At 44.7% G+C, this 20,246-nt stretch overlaps 1 protein-coding gene across 1 annotated transcript in view; it reads right to left on the reverse strand.

Moving 5' to 3' along the window:
• The window catches only part of syne1a (spectrin repeat containing, nuclear envelope 1a), an 88,037-nt gene that overhangs the window by 55,624 nt on the left and 12,167 nt on the right, over nt 1–20,246 (reverse strand). The window contains exons 11-55 of the mRNA XM_077586931.1: nt 19,492–19,599; nt 18,596–18,733; nt 18,367–18,525; nt 18,179–18,291; nt 17,947–18,115; nt 17,762–17,858; nt 17,060–17,265; nt 16,615–16,779; nt 16,039–16,191; nt 15,742–15,885; nt 15,459–15,629; nt 15,228–15,386; nt 14,556–14,720; nt 14,295–14,429; nt 13,394–13,555; nt 13,110–13,318; nt 12,912–13,011; nt 12,576–12,740; nt 12,342–12,509; nt 12,004–12,168; nt 11,494–11,634; nt 11,268–11,428; nt 11,046–11,202; nt 10,035–10,262; nt 9,869–9,967; nt 9,577–9,764; nt 8,816–8,939; nt 8,581–8,747; nt 8,340–8,493; nt 7,572–8,194; nt 7,301–7,480; nt 6,901–7,054; nt 6,616–6,774; nt 6,075–6,257; nt 5,911–6,012; nt 5,615–5,818; nt 5,327–5,534; nt 4,768–4,880; nt 4,403–4,605; nt 4,179–4,340; nt 3,828–4,107; nt 3,522–3,694; nt 2,740–3,049; nt 2,503–2,667; nt 1,569–1,928 (exon numbers count right to left, since the gene is read on the reverse strand). Of these exons, the coding sequence (XP_077443057.1) occupies nt 1,569–1,928; nt 2,503–2,667; nt 2,740–3,049; nt 3,522–3,694; nt 3,828–4,107; nt 4,179–4,340; nt 4,403–4,605; nt 4,768–4,880; nt 5,327–5,534; nt 5,615–5,818; nt 5,911–6,012; nt 6,075–6,257; nt 6,616–6,774; nt 6,901–7,054; nt 7,301–7,480; nt 7,572–8,194; nt 8,340–8,493; nt 8,581–8,747; nt 8,816–8,939; nt 9,577–9,764; nt 9,869–9,967; nt 10,035–10,262; nt 11,046–11,202; nt 11,268–11,428; nt 11,494–11,634; nt 12,004–12,168; nt 12,342–12,509; nt 12,576–12,740; nt 12,912–13,011; nt 13,110–13,318; nt 13,394–13,555; nt 14,295–14,429; nt 14,556–14,720; nt 15,228–15,386; nt 15,459–15,629; nt 15,742–15,885; nt 16,039–16,191; nt 16,615–16,779; nt 17,060–17,265; nt 17,762–17,858; nt 17,947–18,115; nt 18,179–18,291; nt 18,367–18,525; nt 18,596–18,733; nt 19,492–19,599 (8,049 nt within the window). The remainder of the gene's footprint in view (nt 1–1,568; nt 1,929–2,502; nt 2,668–2,739; nt 3,050–3,521; nt 3,695–3,827; nt 4,108–4,178; nt 4,341–4,402; nt 4,606–4,767; nt 4,881–5,326; nt 5,535–5,614; nt 5,819–5,910; nt 6,013–6,074; nt 6,258–6,615; nt 6,775–6,900; nt 7,055–7,300; nt 7,481–7,571; nt 8,195–8,339; nt 8,494–8,580; nt 8,748–8,815; nt 8,940–9,576; nt 9,765–9,868; nt 9,968–10,034; nt 10,263–11,045; nt 11,203–11,267; nt 11,429–11,493; nt 11,635–12,003; nt 12,169–12,341; nt 12,510–12,575; nt 12,741–12,911; nt 13,012–13,109; nt 13,319–13,393; nt 13,556–14,294; nt 14,430–14,555; nt 14,721–15,227; nt 15,387–15,458; nt 15,630–15,741; nt 15,886–16,038; nt 16,192–16,614; nt 16,780–17,059; nt 17,266–17,761; nt 17,859–17,946; nt 18,116–18,178; nt 18,292–18,366; nt 18,526–18,595; nt 18,734–19,491; nt 19,600–20,246) is intronic.

Below are 20,246 nucleotides of genomic sequence, written 5' to 3' on the forward strand. Positions count from 1 at the left end.
TCCCGTGAAATATGTACAGCCTCCCTCACGCTCTGACGTACCGCCAATGAACATCCCTCCCTCCCTCCTACTCTCCTTCCTCCTATCCCGCCTCCGATTCTCCTCTCTCACGCTTTCTCCCAGCGGAATTCAGCTGTCAGCCGGCACAGATGCAAGACTACAGAAAAAAAATACTAGTGAAATGGAGGGGGGGCAAGAGGAGAGTACATCGGGGGGAAATTGACTCCTCCTCTGCGCCGTGCTTTTGACAAGACGGGCAAGGAAGGAGGCTGGAGGAGGGCAGCGAGAGGGCGGGTGTTAACACGGAGCTGTGTAAGGGAGAAGTCAAATTTGTAAACATCCGGCGAATGGCAGAAGGGGAAGAAAAGGCGCCGCACGCGGCAGTTCAAACGAGTGCGGGTAATCAAATCATGAGCAGATTTTACAAGTGCGCCTCCAAATTGAAAGCCATTTTCAACTCCAATCCTAAGTGAATCCATTTGTCCTTGAGGAGTACAAAAGCTGTACAACAAATTTAATTGAAAAGCGTTCACCAGGGATCCTGTTTCCCGATCCTTATCCATTACTAGGTCATTATAAATTTGTTTCTCTGTCATACCAAGACACTAAAAATTCAACCAAAATACTGCTGTAAACAACATTTTTTTTTAAATTGGTTCCAAAAGTTCTGTCAATGTATCGTGATTGATTTCAAATCACTTCATTTCTTCCAAATGCTGTCAAACAATATGAGTTTTGAGCTATTCTAGTAATAGTCGTGTAAACATACATTAGCGAAAAACAATGCTAGATTACCACAAAGTTGTTACTTCATCCAACCGGGAAAAAAACAATGAAAAATGTCAACGACAACATGAGGTCATTGGCAAAGGTAAACTTGTGGGGGATGGAGTCAGTGAATGCCGGGGAGGGGGGGATGATGGGTGGGAAATGAGGGAGAGTGATTGGATTGTAGCTGTCACTGCTTGGTTGTTTCAGCAAAGCTGATTTACGGACTAATGTCTTTTCTTCTGATTGGCAAAAGAAATGAGTAATTGCAGCTGGGGAAAGCAGAGTGCTTTGTATGTGCCAGTCCGTGTGTGTGTGCGTGTGTGTGTGCGTGTGTGTTTATGTTTTCCAATTGAAAATTCTAATCACCTTTCCAAAAAAAGAATACAGCATTCTAAACCCAAATCGCAGTTGAGTTTATCATTAATTTGACTTAAACACATGGACAATGCACAATTGTAGGGCATTTCTGATTTATAATGAATTCTAGTAATGAGCTGTTAAGGCAGGAAAGGCCTTGAGAAGGACTGACCTACATTTGCAACCCAAATGCTAAATGGGTTTCCCATGAAATGGCAATAATTCATTTCTGTTATTATCCCCTTCGTTTCATACCACTTCATGGCATTCATTAAGGCATGTGTGGATGTTATGAATATTACTTATTTTGTCCAATTAAGTTTCAGCTTCAATGCCCTGCAATGTCAATCAAATCCGCCTGAGACTTTTAAAATCAGAAGTGCCAGTTGATGGAATTCGGAGATGGACTAGAATAGATCAATCTCATGCAGAGTCAGTACCTTAGCCAAGCGCCATCCCATGACCGCTTCCTCGCCGTCGCAGCGCCCCTCGGCTCCAGTCAGCTCCTGGCTCCACCCCTTTAGTCGAGCATCCACTTCTTTCAAATGGCCTTCCAGCCTGGAGCTGAGTCGCTCGTACTCCTCCTCGGAGGCGGCGGCGGAGGCCAGCGCCCCCTCCAAGCCGTCCCTGGCCCTCAGAGCGGCGCCCTCCCATTGCTCCAGCGCCTGAGACAGCGCCCCCATCTGCCGGTCCATGGCCTCGCAACCCCCCGCCGCCGTGTGCTCCGCCGCCGCCGTCGCCGTCCGCCGCACGACGCCGAGGCGCTCGCGGCCTTCTCGGAGCCGAGACTCCACGCGGTCCTGAAGAGGGAGAGGAGGCAAAGTTGCCACGGAAACCGTGGTTTCACAAAGTGCAAACTGAGGACGAGCAATCGATGCTATTTATAAACTCTCTTTTTGGTGTGTGTCTATGTGTGTGTGTGTTTCAGCGCCATCATTAGGTGTGTGTCTCTTTGAATTCACACTAGGCTTCCTCAAACACTAATTTATAATGTGATAATTAGGATCCGCACGTGAAAATTAAAATGTAAATCAATTTGCCTATTCAGTTATCCCACATGCTGCTTTCTCCCTACCTTTCTGAATTCACGGGCTGGTAAACCAAACTATTAAGTAGAGAAATGTGCCTGAGGAGGATTTTTTCTGCGGCTGTGTAACGACCAGTGCTGCATTCATTGAGATACAATTTCCTCCATAATAGGCTTTCGCCAAAACAAGATTGGGCAATCCGTTACTATAGAAACAGATTATAAACTGAAGTGATTAGGATTACGCGTGCTCCACTCATTTTCTATGTTATACTCATTTTCGTTGCATGAGAACAATTTTATATTGCATGCCATATGCAAAATAAATGAATAAATGGATTTCTCACCCTCACTTCATGTAGTTTCTTCTGGATAGAGGCAGAATCTCCAGATGCCTCCGACCAATGCTGAAGTTCCTCCCCTGCGGTTATCAACCAATCGGTGAGCTCCCGAACGGCCTCCAAGTATTCCTGATGTTCCAGCACCAAATTCTGTGCCAGACGTACTTTGCCCTGATGAAAACCCACCCAAAAATGTAAAACACTATCTTTTACAAGTCAGGAGGTCTTTAGTGTGGTTCGCACCTCCACCAAAGCCGCCAGCTCGTCGAATTGCACTTGGAGCTGCGTTCGAGCGCCGTGATTAAAACTGGGGTCGCCCGTCTTCTTGAAAAGTTCTCTGGCTTTTTCCTCCAGACTGGACAAAGCCAGCTGGTGGTCATCCATTTCGGCCAGGAGGCCTCGCAGCCTTTCAAGTTGCGCCGCTTTCTCCCTGGGACCCGGCTGCGGCGCGAGGGATGCCCGCACCTCCCGTTCCACGACCTCCATCCAGCGCCGGAGTTGCTTTGCATTTTCCAGGTATTCTGTCCACTGGGACACGGTCCATTCCAGACGACTGAGAATTAAAAGATTAGAAATGTGGTCTTTCTCTTTAGAAAACGCATACATTGCATGTGGTGGTTAATCTGACACCATGATCACATTGTCAAAACATTTAGACACATGGCGTGATAATGACTAAATCTATTTGAGTCAAATATATACTGAGTTATTAGCATTCATCATCTGGTTCCACATCACACAGGAGAGTCTATAGGAGAAAATGAGTATGCATTGTGTAGGCCTTAATGTGGAGCCAATGAGTGTGAATGGTGATTTTTTTTTGTAAGGTGGGGGGGCTGTTAAGGTCCATTTTGAATTTGAAAAGGAGTTTTTATCATTCAAATTATCTATAATGTGTGATCCTCTTCATATAATTTTCTGGGGGAAAACAAATCATGAGGAGAGACAAACAAATTTGAAAGCACGCCATCTGCAATTGCGTACGCACGCATTGGCTAAGGTGTCATTTCAAGAGGGCATTGTACCTGTGGCAGCTCATGGTGGTGACAAGCAGCGTAGCCCAGGCGTCCTCCACCTCCTGGAGCTGCGAGCGCACCGCTTCCTGTGCGGCGACGCTGTAGCCGCGCAAGGTCATCTCTCCCTTGCCCATGGCCATATTCAATTTGACCTCACCTTCTCCTTTCAGAAGCAGGATATCCTACGCAAACAAAGGGAGGCGTGATGAAACAACTTGAAGGATTCCTGACGACAGGCAAGTTGGCGCCGTGAAGAAACAGCGTCCTCCAGTGTCAAATAGGATTAAGGGCAGTAAAATGCTCATTGGGGATCACCTGCACAGTTTCCAGCCTCTGCTCCAATTGTTTCCTCGTCCCCATGGTGCTGTCCACCGTACCTAGCTTCTCCTGGATCTCCTCTAACCAGGCCCACACTCCTTGGAGGGTCTCCCCGAACGCCTGGTTCTCCTGGCAGCCTCGCAACTTCCCCCGGGCAACTTTGAGCAGAGCTTGGTGCTCCGTTTGGAGTTGGCCCGCCAATCGTACCTCACCGCCGGATCCGCGTCCAGCTTCAGACAAGGACCTGGCCTCCTGGATGATACGCTCTATCGCGTCACTAAGAGAGAAAATTCAAATGTAACTATAATTCTGATCTGATCAAAGGAAGCTTCTGAAAAAAACTAGTACCGTTTTGATGTAAGATCCTTATGGAGGCTTTCAACCCTATCCAGTTCCTCTTTGGTGTCAAGAGCACCTTGTTGGTTGTCTACCCCAACAAAAGACTCCTGGTTGAGGTTGAGCTTCGTCTGCCAAAGCCATTCTCTGACAAACTCTGCGGCATCCTCGAAACTAAGTAGAGAAATGGAGAATTTCCTCATTTGGAAAACCTTCACTGAATAGCAGTTCCTCACCTTGTGAGTAGATGAATGCTCTCCTCCAAGTTAAGTTGGCTTTGGGAACAGTCCTCCAGAAAGTTCCTCCACTCTCTCTGGCAGGAAGACAAGTTCTCCTGGAGCTGTGTTACCGCAGCTTTTGGTAAGTGGAGGTGGAGCCTGTCTGCCTCTTCATGAACCCGGGAGAGATGCGCTTCACCCTCTGATGTCCATACTGTCAACTGTTTGAAGGGGATGGATGGAAGGGCAGGTATCTGAGTCAATAGCCCACAGCAGGGATGGGCAATTGTTTGTGTTCAAAGGTTAGCCATATCAGAGCATTTTTTTTTCTGGACCAGCACTTATCAACAGAAAGAAAACAACAAAAGATCTATCAACAGTACCTGCAGTCTTTGTAACTTTGCCGTTAGGACGGACATGTCTCCCAATGGATTGGCGCATTCTTTCAACTCCAACTTCAATCCCGAAAGCCAGGATTGGAATTCTTGGATGAGCTCTGCCTCAGGGAGAAGACCAAAATAAACAAACACGGGAAGAGAAAAGCTGTAATAACCCCACTCTTGTGTTTTGGGAAACTGAAAGAACTGGAAAGTGAACATTCAAGCGCTGGTGGAGACTGGAGGGGTAGGCGTGGCCAAACGGTTGCTCCGGCAACTAGCCCTAAATAGCTCCTTTGGGAGCAAGCGGCACAGGTGTGTGTCAGAGAAGAGAGAGTGCACTTATGCGCCAGGCAATGACTACCAATGGAGTGAGTGCATGCCACTTAAGTGGCCTCTGGGGGAAAATCAACACTAAATCTGATGCAAATCTCCAATGTGAACAGAAAACAAGGATTAAGTAAGATTAAACGGATGATTTAAGCGATTCCTTTGTCACAAATATCTGATTGTTGCAAAGTCGTTCTGCATAACAAAAGCTATAATGAACTGCGTTCTTTCTCACGGTTGAAATGGCGATGCAGCACATCTTGAAGGCCGGCCCTGGCCTTTGCACAACGCTGGGCGATTGCGTCGGTGCGCTGGGCGACCGCTATGACATCGGTGGTCAGGCGAGAGAGCTCCCAAGATGGATGCGACCTGCTTAAGGCGCTCAGAGCCTCTCGAGCCGATTCCACGTCTGATTTCTGTTGCTCAACAGCATCCTGCAGTCTCTGTGAAAAACAAAAAGACATACAGTGAAGCCCTATTTATGCCCCAAAATTTTGAAAACAAGCTTTTGCCGTATGCATGCCTTAATAGCAGCAATGTCTTCTGGGGAGGTGGTTTCGTTGAGATCCGACAAGGAAGCCTCGACGGTGTCAAGCCGTACAATGATCTGGGACACCAGGTCCTCCAGTCCCTGCTTCTGGAGTCTAAAGCAGGTCAGATTCTGCTTGGCCCTCTTGAACACCTCCTGAACATGATCCAACTTCTTCCTTAGCTCTGACCCCAAAACCTAAATCCAGAGAGGATGAGACACAATCCTTGTCAGACGTTCTGGCCACCTCTCTGTTTTGTAGCCTGTTATCAATCAGCATCAATACAGACCTGCATTTGTAAGGGGGTTTCCACCAGTTTACTTTGCTCCTTCAGTTCCTCCACTCTCTCCTCCATTGCTTCGAGAAACTGCTCCCTCTTCTCCATTTCAGTCTGTAGGTCATAAAAGCACATCTCAAAAGTCGCACCCGCTGTGGTCAGGAATGTGAATTGACCTGAAAGGTGACAAGGCGGGCCTGCGTATCCTCATCGCTCAGGTTGATGACATTGTTCGTGAGGTCAGCGAGAAAGGCGCTGGTGGTCCACTGATTTATGTCTTGCTCCATCTGCTTCAGGTCATTCCAGAGGATCACACGGAAGCCTAACCTTTCCGTATTAGTTTGAATTCTCTCAGAAACCTGAGGGAAGCAAGAAAAAAAAGAAATAATAAATGTGCTCCAATTGACGTACTGTATGATTGATACCATAATAATGAATACATTTGGTGAAATTGCCAATCAAAATAAAAGATTACTATGGTGAACGACTGGATAAAATCTGGGTCTAGGCACCTGGGGAATTAATTCCAAGGTGCAAAATTGAATTGCATTTTACTCTTGGGAATTTTTTAATATATATATTTTTATATATCTGATGATATTTGTAATGATTGTTATTGGTTTATTTCATGGAGCTATGAATTTAAGATAGAAAGTCACTGTAAGATGAGTTAAGAATTAGAAATTATTTTCATGACGGTAATTTTTCGATACTTGCCTCCAACCACTGTGCCTTTAACCACTCCATGTCTGTGTGGATGAGACTTAAGTCGCAATCAGGAATGCATTCCAATTCTCTCTGCAGGTCTTTCACCGTACTGATGAGCTTGTCCATGTCCTCCTGCTTTTCTCTGAGCTCACTCTGCAGCTTTTCGTGCTATAAAAATGCCAGTTAACAATTTAGAATGAAGAAACTGCTATTGGTAGTGTATAATACAAACACAATGAAAACTGATAATGCATTTAACACAAATGTGTTGGTTCAGGGCAAAGCAGTTCTCACATGTAAGAAGGCTCTCCTAGCTTCTTCCGCATCGTGCGTGTGATTAGGGAGGTTAAGAGCGAGTGCCTGGGATTTCTCTACACAAGTACGTAGAATTGACTTCAAGTGATGGTATTGGTGAAGTAGGTCTAGTAGTCCTTGGCTCTTCTCCTGACTAACAAAAGAAAAAGCATAGAATATAAGCCTGACAAAAAAGGTAATTTCTGTTTGATAACAGTTGACCATCTAACATACCACAAAAGTAACTACTGTAACAAACAGACTCAAGCTAATTGTTTTCTTTTACAGTGCTATTTCGAAGGACAGATTGAGACATAATAAAATGCTAATTTACCCACAAAGAGAAACTGGTCTGGCCAATTGAAAAGGCAATGACATAACCCTGTTATTTGAGACTAACCTTTGAGTAATGAGAGTCCTGACACGTTCACAGGCAGCCTTGACAACATTAACACCTCTCAGGGCCACCCCGGCCTGCTCAGTGTCCCTCTGGGATAACTGGGTTCCTTTCTCATCTAACCACTCATGGGATTGATGAAGAGACTGGAGCTCCTCCCCCAGTTGCGCCAAGTAACCCAGCCTGAGAGACAAAACCAGTGGCACAGTGACAGTCAATCCTCGGAATCTCAGAAAACAGGACTCCCATCAAACTTACAATCAAGTGTATATACCTGTTCTGAAAAGCTTCCACAGAGATCTCTTTGACCGTCTCGTGTCTTAGTCTAATCTCCAATGTCTCCAAATTCTTCATGACCTCGTCTTTCTTCCCCGTAAAGGAGCTCCACATCACACTGAGGTCGTCCGCTTCGCTCTGCCTCCATCCCAAACGGTTTCCTGCCTCATCCAGGGATGTGATGAGGGTCGTCGCCAGGGAACTGCAGGAGGTTTTTTCACCTGCTTCACACAATTGAATCTGGGCCGTGGTCAGCTGCCCGTCCAAGCCCAAAGCCTCAGCCTCAAGCTGGCCCACCACCCCTGTGACTTCCTCTAATAGGTTGTGGAGCTCTTTCGCTTTGGATGGATCCCAGCTCCCTGTCCTCCCAATAGACTCGATGATCTGAGCAACGCCCTGGACGGTGCTTTCGCTCTTCTCCAGGAAGGTCTTCAAATGAGAAAGGCTCTTTTTACGCAGGAGCAACACGTGTTCGCATTCAAAAAATGGTTGCAGGCAATTCTCCCTCCTGGCTTGGAGCTGCCGTTGCGCTTCGGGGTTGGAGCGTGGAAGCAGAGCGGATTCTCTTTGTTGGAGAGCCTCTATGAGTGGAGAATAAGCCTTTATCTGAATCTCGTGCTCCTGGAATTAGAATGTGAAACAATGCGGACACAAGTTATCTGATGGGATACAATCTGTCCAGGGAGGCTCTTTCTGCTCAGATTTCTATTGAAACCAGTTCGGGAAGTTATGAATTGGACAAGCAGAAGAAGAGACGATGTCTCACCTTGACCTCGGTGAAGACGCCATTGAGATCCGTGACATCAAACTGAAGAGAGCTTCTCAAGACAGATGGCAAGTTTGGAATCTTTTGACTCAGCGTCAGCAGAGCGTCACTAAAAAGCTCAAGCTGGGACAACTGACACTCTAGTTGCTCGTATCTGAAATAATATTGATAATGCATGTAAGTCCTTACCCTATACACTTTTTTCCATGCTCAAATCATTGAGTGAAAAACGGGTAATTGCCTGTGTTTCATGTCTTTCTTCTGCGAGTTATATCTTTCTTGCATTTGCGTGAGCTCATCATTCAGCTCTCGAGCTCGAGCCTCAGGTGCAGACGGGTAAAGACACAGCACTAAATTTATCAGCCCCTCAAGTAGGGCGTCATTGGAGGGGGTTTCATCCTGTATTGCCTACAGAATCAATGCAGGGCTCAGTTGAGACAGCAAAAGTAGACACTAGTGATAATAAAAAAGGATACCTGGATGTTTTGTAGCTCTGTCGTGAGCTTGACTTTGTCTGCAGAGAGCAACTCATCAACTGGATTGCAGGCGGTCTCGACACCATCGAGCCAACTTTTTATAAAAGACTTTTCCTTTTCAAATCTGCGAATTACAAAAAGTATCCAAATTATTCAGTGAGCACTTGTAGCTGCAAATCAATGTAAAAATCAGAAAGGCTTATAAAATGTTTTATAAAATGTACTGTCTGACAAAACACAAGCGTTTTCTATATTAAACTCCCTTTGCAATTGAATCCACTTCTTAAAATACACGTTAAAGTCCAGGAGAATACCAATCTCATGTACAATTTGACAGGGTCATTACCATTTCCTCATGAATAAAACAAAGAATGCAGACTTACAGCTCAGGCGAAAACAAAACAATGACGACAAAAGCTTCTTATTAAAACAGAATGCACGACGGCTGAATGCGCTACAGACAAGATGCAGTCCGAGATAAGACCATGCTCATTTGGGGAACAAAAGGGAGGGGGGTGCTAGGGAACCCAAAGCAATAAAAAGACAAATGGAAGCGCTCACACAATCGAAATTAGACAGGTTGCAGAGAAACAGTCAGTCAGTAAACACAGTAAAAGCGTCAACTGTCAAACCAAAATGACTTTCGAGCGAATTCCACTGTAGCGGCGCAATTTAGTTATTGTTGTGTACACTCTACAATACTAATAAAAAGTCTGCACGTTCTTGTCTAAATGAGTGGTTTAAACATGTTGCCCAAATACCTTTGCCACAGTATTAGTAGGCTGTCTAGTGCAGATTGTTTCTGGTTAGCCTTTTCCACTAACTCTTCCCACAGCTTGTGGAGGTGAGGCATATCTTCCTCCATCTTGGTGCCCCCTCCCAGTCTTCTGACAGCTCCAGACAAAGCCACCAGTCTAGATTCCAGATCCTCTACTGAGTGGCAGACCCCCTGGAAGGATAGAATCCAGTCATCCATTTATTTTCAGTAACGTTTCTAGCCTATTTTTAGTGTCTGAACACTAGGATTCGACCACCTTTATCTTACTTTCTTACCAAGTGACTTTGTAAATTCTGGTAGGTGTGTGACGATGATGAGCAAAGTGGAACAGGAGTGTCGAGTTCCTCTTTCAGATCATTCATTATTTTCTTGACCTTATTCAAAAAAAAAATGTGATCAATGTCAAAGAAGGAGTCACTTATTTTTTCTGTTAACAAATACCTGCTCCAGGTTATCGCTGCAGCTCTGCTCATAGGCAGCACTCTGTTTGAGCTGCATTGATAGCTTCTCTGTGTTCTCCGTCAATTCTTCCCAGGAGTGCCTCATCTGGGCGAGCAGCGCCCGGAAACATCCGGTTTCTCCAGGGGTGACAAATTTGCAAAGTGCCTCGCAGTCCTCCTCAATTTGGAGAAGTGAGAATCTTCTTTCTTCTAAACTTTCTGCCAACGTCTGAGTGGGCAGAAGAAGGGATAGGATGCCATTTTTAACGGCAACAAAACAAAGTTAGTTCACTTATTTCCATATGATTGACATGGTCATTACACGGGTATGATTTCTTACAATTCCTTTTACTAGAATCAATTTATATCCTGTCAGGATCGACCTAGTTTTTCAATGTTAAATGAAACATAACTCTTTTTTTTTCACATCTCAGAAGCTTTACTGATGGATGGATGGATTTAACTGATTTAATACAGAGATTAAAAAAATGTAGTCAGACATTTTCCATAATTTTGGGAACAGATGGTTTCTTTTTTTTTTTTGGTTTAGATCACATGTGTCAAAGTGGCGGCCCGGGGGCCAAATCTGGACCGCCGCATCATTTTGTGTGGCCTGGGAAAGTAAATCATGAGTGCCTACTTTCTGTTTTAGGATCAAATTAAAATGACGAGTATAGATGTATATTACATTTCCTGATTTTCCCCCTTTTAAATCAATAATTGTAATTTTTTAATCAATTTTTCTGTGTTTTTAGTTCAAAAATCATTTTGTAAAATATAAAAATATATTTAAAAAAAGCTAAAATAAACATTGTTTTAGATCTATAAAAAACTGAATATTCAGGGGTATTAATCCAGTTCTTTTAATCCATTTATAAAAAAATATATTATATCTAAAATGGTCCGGCCCACATGAAATCGAGTTGACGTTAACGCGGCCCGCGAACCAACCCGAGTCTGACACCGCTGGTCTAGATTTATATGTACAGGACAATTCTGCACGTTCACACACCTCAACTGTGCTGATGTGTTCATCCAAGTGATCTGAGGGTATGGCGAGCTCGATGTCATCCAACACACTCTGTTTTTCATTCAGCCACGTCGAGAACGACACAGATTGGTCGTCAAAGTGCTCCCAACAGGAGCGTGTCCTCTCTAGCTTGACAACGCTGGAGGGAAAAAAGAAGGTGTTCAATCGCCACACCCCAAAAGGGTCGCTTTTATTATGACTGACTTTTTGTTGAGGTGGTCTTGAAGCTGCTGGACTGCTTCTCTGGTGGACTGAGCCTGATGTAGTACCGCTATTTGATGCTTAGGACTGAGCTGTAGATCTGCTGCCTCCTCCAGGAGGGCGTCTGCTCTCAGAGAGCAGTCCTCCAGCTTTATGAACAGCTCCTTCAATCAAATCAGAGTTATTAGAGGGAAAATATCGAGTGTAGGAAAAATATCGTCATGCGTACTTTGGTGTGATCCAGTTCACTCCTCAGGCTGTCCAGACTGTTGAATATTAGCTCTTTGTGGAGCTCAATGGTAATGTCACCAATGGACACCTGAAGACTTTCCCACTCCGTTTCAAAGTTCAACCAAGATCTGAGAGTGGCCTAAAAATCAAATATGACAAGACAAAACTTGAAAAACTGGTGGTCAAGAACCCCTATGTTTTTGGGAAATTAAAAAATAATAATTGTTAGCACTTGTGGAAACCCTGATAACTAAAAACCACTAAAATATACACAAAAACCTGATTCCACAGAAACAATGTTTTCAGTTTAATAGAAATTTCCAATCAAAATGAGAACCCTCTCCCAGATTGAAACAGCTTTTGACAGTGTCTAAACAACATTAAGACAAAACAATCAATAGCTTGTTAGTCATACACATGGACCAATCGATGATCCCGGCGGGGCGTTTGTTGACAGATTAGCGGCCCAAATGATCCCGTCTGAAGAAAAGGCACTGGCTCGGATTACCTGCAGGCCGTGTTCATTGGCGCTGAACTGGCAGTCGGTTTCTCGAACACGTTCCTCGAGCTGACGAACGGAGCCACTCAATGCCTCTGCCGAATGGAGCTGCTGCGAGTGGGACACCAACAGATCCGCCTCCCTCCTGAGAGCCTGGAGTTGTGTTAGGTGTTGCTGCAATGCAGTAAAAACTTAATAAACACAACATTTTCACGTGTTATGTTCATGCCGGTAAAATTACTAGCGGTGTGTTTGAATGGATTAGATACTCAAGCTAGACTACATCAAAATTCGGCTATTTTATTGAAAACTTCATCTCATTTGAAGAGGCCAATGGTCGTGTCTACCTGATGAATAAGGAAAAGCTCCTGTGCTTCCCTCACATCCTCAGCATCTAGAATCCTGCTGACTTGCTCCTCAGCTTCTTTGCTCGTTCTAAGTACCGCTTCCAGAGCACCTCGTATCTCCTCTCTGAGCTCCTCAATCTGGAATGTACCTGAACACTCACCGTATCCCTGGAAGGAAGAAAGACAAGGGGCTCAGAATGAAGTAAAAATTAAAAGTATTCAATCAGGGAATACCTGGCAGAGTGAGGACAACAGCTCCTCGAAGTCAGCTGAGAGTTTGGTGAGGGCGTTTTGCTGCCTTTGCGTCTCCACTTCAGAAGTCACATCGGTCAGGCTCGAGAGCCGACTCTGAAGCCACGTAAGGCTTTCTTTCCGGGCGTCGCCTGCTTCTCGCAATGCCTAAAATCAGGTTGAAGATCACGTTTTTAATGAATAAACTGTAGCTACGATCGAGATTGGGACACAAAATACTCCTTTGCGGGCCACGTATATTAGTTGTGGCAGCATATTGCTTTTCTTCACGTTATCAGCCACAGTACTCTGAATGCAAATGACAACATGCTTGCTCACTTGCAAAGCGGCATCAACTTCCGTCTGATGGACAGAAATACTCGCCGTCTCCTTTAGATACGTCTTCTGCGACGACAGCCAGTCGGAAAGCTCACAAAATCTGCATTGAGCAACAAAAAATGCAGCATAGACAATGAGAAATGTACTTAACTACAATAACGAAGAAAAAAAATCTTGTTTTTTCAATGGAATGCACACCTATCATTCCATTCTTTCCACGTATCAGGATGCTGCTCCAGTCGGACAGCTGTACTCCGAATTTGGTCGGCTACGTTTTCTACGGCTCTTCTAGTGGATTCAAGCCTTCGATAAGCCGCGTCATTGTCAGGCAACTGGCGACAGAGATCTTCCATGTTTCTGAGGCGCTTCTCGCACGCAGCCAGCGGTTTGCGTTCCCTGAAGAACGTCTGCGGATAAGGATGAGACCGGCTTGAGCACGGGAATTGCTTTTCTGACCGTTTTGTTGCTACGGGTAGGCTCACGTTGTGTTCTTTGATCACGTGTTCGGCGGTGGAGGAGGAAGACCAGATTTGGAGTTCCCTGTCCAGCTCTTGTCTGCAGTCTTGGAGAACGGCATCAGCTCGACTCTGTTCTACCTCCACCTTCAGATGCAGTAGGTGAGAAGGCACATTGGCTTGCATGTCCTGTAACATAGAAATAACACATTTGTTCCAGTATTGTTTTATTTTTTTTGCACGTCTTTTGTGAAAATGTTCTTGCCTTATTATCATTTACTTTGTAAAGGTAATTTTGCATCCTGGCATATTTTGACTTCATTTAGTATATTCCCTTAAATTATCTGTGTCTTATTTTTTACATATGATTTCCTAATTCTTAATTCATGTTGTTTTGACAACTCTCATTCAGTTTTATCATTTCTGTGTGAATTATGCCTCAATAGGTTTACCATATATTCATATTTATCTACTTTCTTCACATTTTCATTCATTTTCAACACTGCTTCGCCTTGTCAGGATCATGGGGTGCTGGAGCTAAAATCCTGAAGGACTGGTCGCTAGTCAGTCTTAGTCCTTAAAATGTATTTGGGTATTTTTTCCAAGTATACATTTAATATTGTAACGGACGGCTGTGTCAGTGTGTGTTCAACAATAAACAAGATGGGGAGAATTAAACATTCCATTCTATTTTCATTTTTTGCCACAATAGAATAAAATACAACGCTTAAGGTAATGCGCCCAAGAACACCCTAACCCCTAAAAGCGAAGAAAGTCAATCTTCTAGTAATTGATGTGCAGAGTCCCAGGTGGCAAGGCACATTAAAGACTAAGTGTTAAAGTTAAGTTAATGAAGTGTCTGTTATGGCAAGCCAGAGTTCCATTGGAGCCATTAATTTGAGAGGAAATAGCATGTTAACCGCTTGACCTTCCAATGTTTGTGCAGCCTGCGGACGGTTTCTTGCAGACCCTCTTGCTCCTCTTCTGGTAGAATGTCAGTCAATTCGTCACACGCCTTCAGAAAGACGCTGAGGACACGCTGGTCCAGTTGGCTTAAAAAATCCTTGATGACAAAAGTGACAACCGCTAGTTAAAAAGAAGACTGCCAGAGAATGATGATGTCAAGGAATTGCCTAAAAGTATCCAATCAGATGGTTCCGATGGCAACCTCTGCTGCTCTCTCACCCACCGTGTGTTTTTTCAACAACTCCTCGGCGTTTCCCGTCTCTCCCAAGCAGTCCTGGGCTCTCTTTAGGACTCCCTCCAAATCCTCTCTGGATTCCTCAAACCTCCGCCTCAGAGAGTTGTTGGCTTCTTCCCTTCTCCTCCACTCTGAGACTTCCCTCTGCAGAGCCTGAGTCAAGAGCGTGTTCCAATGTTAGTTTTGGGAAATTAACATGGCAGGCGAAGCTCATCGCCGCTGCCTCCTGGGCGTGTGTGATCGTCTTGTAATCTCATTAAGAGCGTTACGAGCTTTGCGACTAATGTTGCACCGACACCATTTTTGGGCGGCTGATGCCGATATCCGAGTGGGTGGAATCAGCCAACACCACTTTTTTAAAATTTTAAAATATATACATTTTTAGAATTATTGTTATTTTACATTAAATTGCTGCATCTTCAGTTGACATAACGCTTTTGCAACCATAGGACCTGTCTTAAGTCAGTAATTCAAATAGATTGGATTTCTACAAGTAATAAAGTCAATAAAATTCACAACAGAAGATGGTTGGATGCCCCATAGTTGGGCATTAACAGTTTGTAGTAGGGTGTGTTATTTCTTAGTATCCCCCGATACCGATGAGATCTTTTTAGTTCCAAATCACTACCCATACCGGTACGATGCATCACCAATTCTGACCTGCGCTGAGCTCTGAGCTTCGGATACTTTCTTCTGCAGCAAACTGGTGTCCAAGTTTCGAAGCACCTTGGTGTTTACCAGCAACTTCTGCACCGTGTGATGGTTCCTCTCGATGACCGCCAGACAACGTTTGCAACTCTGCTGCTGGTTCAGCAACTCCTGAGAAATATTTAGATTTAATAGTGGAGAGCGGCGTCGGCTCTTACCGTTTAAACGCGTCATGATACGGACCTGCCACTTATGCCTGTGCAGGGGTGGGCTTAGCGTCTCCGCGTCCCTGGCGGCGATGCGACTGGCGCGATCCAAGGCTTGATAAAAGACGGAGATGTGCTTCTCCATTTCCTCCAGCAAAGGTAGAAGACTGTGACATTCGCGCACTAACACGGGACAGCGCTCTCTCACCTGGAAATACATTTTTTCGGGGCAAAGAAGAAACAAAAGTGACAATATAAATTTATTAAATCCTCTACGATCACGACAAAGGGTGCACGTGGCCCCGTTTTTTAACACCTACCCAACTCAACTGAGTCTTAGCGTTCGTCATGGCGGCAATGACCCCGGATGCTTCGTCGCGCGGTGCATCCTTGGCGAGTAGATGCGCGGTGCGGCCGGCGAGCTTGTACTGCGTCTCCATGGTGACAACCTTTTGCTTTGTATTCTGAAATGAGTGGTTCAGTGTTACTGTACTTTCAGGCGTGGCACTAGCCTGTCAAAAAGAAGCAAAGTATTGAGACAGTCGTATTTTTGCGGGATTGTATTAATCCGAGCTGCCATTCCTAACGGGATTAAATGTACGGCGGTCTTTTCTCACTTCCACATCTTGCAGAAATGCTCGCACGCCAAGGAAAGACACTTGAGTAGGAGCATTGAGCCTGGCCTCCGCTGTATCTAGCAGTTCTCCCAAAGTGGTCATTGTCTTTCGGTGGTCTTTTCGCCTCTTTTCCAACTCGTCAATTTGGGCGTGCTGCAACAAATGAGACAATAATATCGTTTAGATCTATTTTGGACCTTATTTTCTACCACAGACAGAACTAAGCAGATACTGTGATTGTGTATCAGGTTTTTATCAAGCATGTACAGTATAATGACGTGTGTTGTATTGTATTAAATTTGTACTGAACCACAAAACATGGAATTGATTTAATTACCACATTTTACAGACTTCATGTCAGACTTGAGTGTGATTTGCACCAGTTGCTAGACTGGTGTTTGTCATATATTAACAGTTTTTCAGATAGCTATAACCTAAACAATTTCATGTCTGAACAACTACACACACAAAGTGTCAAGGCCAGTCAAAAATTGAACCAAAAAATCTTGATTTTTCGTCAGGAAAATAATCAATTGATAACGAAATCATCAATCAATTGAACTATTATTCAGATACCTGTTTGACTTTATCAAAAAGCTCTCTCCAGCGTCCATTCAGAAGAAGAAGCTGCTGCTTGAGCTCAAGCGACACAATTTCATCGCACGTCTCTATAAGAAAATTCCCTGCGTCGTTCAGGGCGGCGTGCTGATCCATCCAGTGGCTGAGATTCCGGAAGAATTCCTGGAACGGAAAATGAGCGACAGATGAAAAGACAAGAAAAGGCGATTAGAAGCACCCCCCAAAAAAAAAAAGCTTAGCGCTTTGAGAAAGAAGCAGACGTGCAAAGAATTAAGAAGCAGAAGAAATGACTGCTCATCAAAAAAAGAGACAATGGTGCGGATTTAAATAAAGAAACAATGAAAAGTGGGGTAATTAGCTGACTAATTCAAAATGGGGGATGTGGGCGATTTGCTCAATTAAATACCCTCAGTTTATGTCAGTGATTTGACTTGGATTGTACCTGCTTTGTCTTTTCCGGCTGTCTCAGGGCTCCCTCTGCGTCCTCCAACCAGACTTGGAATGAGACCACCGTGGAGGAGTAGCGGTCCCAGTTGGACAGCACCTCCTCCAGCATGCTCCTTACGCTACGCACCTCCATGGAGAGACTCCTCCACTGGGCCGACACGTCCCGCAGCAGCCGGGCGACACCCGTCTCGCCCTCGTCGGCTGGGGAGAAAAGACAGTCACGTCAAAGTCATTATGAGGGATCCATGTTCTCGGGTGGGTGCATCTCATTTGTGGGGTCTACGACAAGTGTCCTCCTTTCCCTGCGACTTTTCAGCTTCTGTATCGCCTACAGCTGTCACGAGCCCTCGAAACGGAACAACGGAATCAGAGCTCTCGCCCCGTTTGAGTGCTCCGGGACCCGCGGAAATGAAGCGATGCCGTGAAAGGAGCAAATGGGGTCGTATTCCCTACTGGGGGGGCTCATTTAGCTCTTTCGCCTCCAGACGTTGGAGCAGACAACTTTGGTGCTCGTAGCTGAAAGCGTGTACTTTTGGTGAATATCATGGAAATCATAAGAAAGAAACCCACCACCCACCAGGTGAAGGTTGAAGACTTAAACACTGGGGAGAAAATGCCCTGCAATTTTCCTTTCAAAGCATTATAATTAAAACACTCCCCGCAGTGCCCACAAAATGTGAGGCCAGACATTCCTCACCTGAGCTGTCGGCGCTAATGTAAACCTCCGCGGCGCTTTTCAAGAACTGGAAGGAGGTTTTATAATTTTCGACGAAATACTGCTTCTCCACAAAAACCTAACAGAGACAAAAGAAGGATAGCTTGTGAATCCCAATTTTCAACCTAAAGGGTTGCTGTACCATCCGTCCGGCGGGGGGGGCTTACGACATAATCGCGTAGCATCTGTTCCACACTTTCTTGCCGTCCGTATTTTACAATCCAAGACTTGAGCTTGGACTCGGCCTCAGCGAGAAAGGTCTCCATGTGGTGTTTGTGCTTTAGGAATTCCAGTTTAGCCAGCTGGACGCTGCACGACGTGGAGACAAAGTCTAACCTGGAGGCCAGAGACGGTCATTTAGCTTGAATATTAAGAGGAGCACTTTTTAGTTTCCCTCACCTTTCTGCCATGTCTTGTATCTGTTCTGGCGGAACAGGGACGCCATCAATACTTCTGTCCTTTTGGATTCTCTGGAAGACATTCTGGTGGCCCTCGAGGGTCTTCAACGCTTCCTGAAGAGACAATAAACACGCTGAAAACAACTTGGCTAAGCCATTTCGTTGCAGGGTCCGTCAATGGAGGTCAACCTTGTGTCGTTCCAAGGCTTGAGCGATTGTCGCTTCGTCGTTGGGTTGCTGTTCCGTGACATCTTGTCGCAGGGCTTCTTCTGTGTGGTGCAACCAGGCGCCCAAGCCGCCCAAAGGAGCAGGAAGGGATGTATCCAGAAGCAAATGCCAGGACAGAAGCTAAAATACAACAAGACAAACATTTGAAAATCCCCTAACAAAAACATATCACGTGTTGAGTTCCCTTTACCCTATTGGAGACTTTTTCCCAAGCTTGTTTGACCAAAGCCTGATCCACTGTCAGCATGCCATCCTTCTGTGTAGACTTTAGAGAATCCTCCGCTTGTTTTCTACGGATCTCCAGTTGAACGCGCAGACTCTTGAACAACTACATCATATAAGGTACACAATTGTTGAAAGTGAGCCACATTTACAAATGAATTGAAGGATCAAAAATTTACATAAAGTGCCCAGAAATCAACAGAAAGGGACCCCAAATCCACATAATGACCTGAAAATGCCTTAAAAAACAACAGAAAGTGACTCAAAATCAATTGGAAGTTAGCTGGAATGGCTAAAAATCAATAGAAAGTTCCTCAAAATCAACAAGAAACTGAATTACAAATGCTCCCCAGTTCTTCCAAAATCAGCACAAAAAGTCCCTTATTTGCACTCAAGCCTGCCCAAAGTTATCTCCAAAAAAACAAGAAAAGAACCCAGAAATACTTCACAATACCCCCCAACATAAAACATACAAAATCTCCAGATTTTTTTTTAAATACTTCTTCCAAAAACACAAAGGAGCAGCACACTAGTACAGAAATGTTTTCTTTTAGTACAACAAATCCAAAATTCTTCTCCTAACATCATATTTTGTTATCCTCAATAGTAGCCAATGAGTTAATAAATGATAAAAATAGCTTACTCTTATACACTGAATGGGGAAAGCCCATTTGCGTTGGAAACGGAATTTATCCGCAGGCTTTTCTATTAAGCCAGACAGACTGAAAAATATGACGGGCCCGTCGTCTGATCCCCTCAGTGTATTACCACTGCAGATTAAGCTAATAATGGGTGTGTGTGTGTGTGAGTGTGTGTGGTCGGTGTGTCCACTCCAAACCACACGAACGCGGCATACACTCTAACCTGGTACTGCAGAGCGAGATTGCCCTCGATCTCCTGGGCATGTAGCGTGTCACTCTCCAGCTGGTCCAGCCACATTTTAAACTCCCTCAGGCTCTTACGCTGCTCTCGCTACGGGAGTTCCGTGTCGAGGAGGGAAAGATGAGTGGGAATATGGATGTGGAAAATGGAGGAGAAAGGGAGGTATGAAAAGCAGACAAGGGGGTAAAAAGTACAGCAAAATTGATGGATTGACGAGATGATGGGTAGGAAAAGGGTGAAGAGGGTGAGAGTGGTGCTCTTTAAAAAGCGCGTTTCTGCGTTGAGCAAAATGTCAAAACATTCTCAGCTGCCAGAATCACCCAGCTTAAACAGGCTACGTTATCTCAGATTTCCTACCAATATTTCATTGGATTTCAAGTCGCCATGGCGATAATACTCTCACTCTCATCACTTCTGTCAGTGGGAGGCCCACAATTTGAGTCTTAATGACAGCTTAAACCGTAGATAAAAAATGAAGCTAATTCCAGTATGAACATCATTATTTTTTTACGCATCCAAAGACAAAAAAATTGCCAAACAAAAAGCTGAAGCAGTTCACACAAGCTGACCATTTTGTGGCCATTTTTGCCGGAAGCTTTCATTGTCATGCTAATGGGACTAAGAGGTAACATTAACAACGAATAGTAATATGACATCCCGTCTCATATCACGGAAATCCCGCAGGCTTTGGATGATATGAGAACGGGTGAGATATCATTTGAGGGAGACAAACGATA

The sequence above is a fragment of the Stigmatopora argus genome, chromosome 19, assembly GCF_051989625.1.
Source record: "Stigmatopora argus isolate UIUO_Sarg chromosome 19, RoL_Sarg_1.0, whole genome shotgun sequence".
NCBI classification, from domain to species: domain Eukaryota; kingdom Metazoa; phylum Chordata; class Actinopteri; order Syngnathiformes; family Syngnathidae; genus Stigmatopora; species Stigmatopora argus.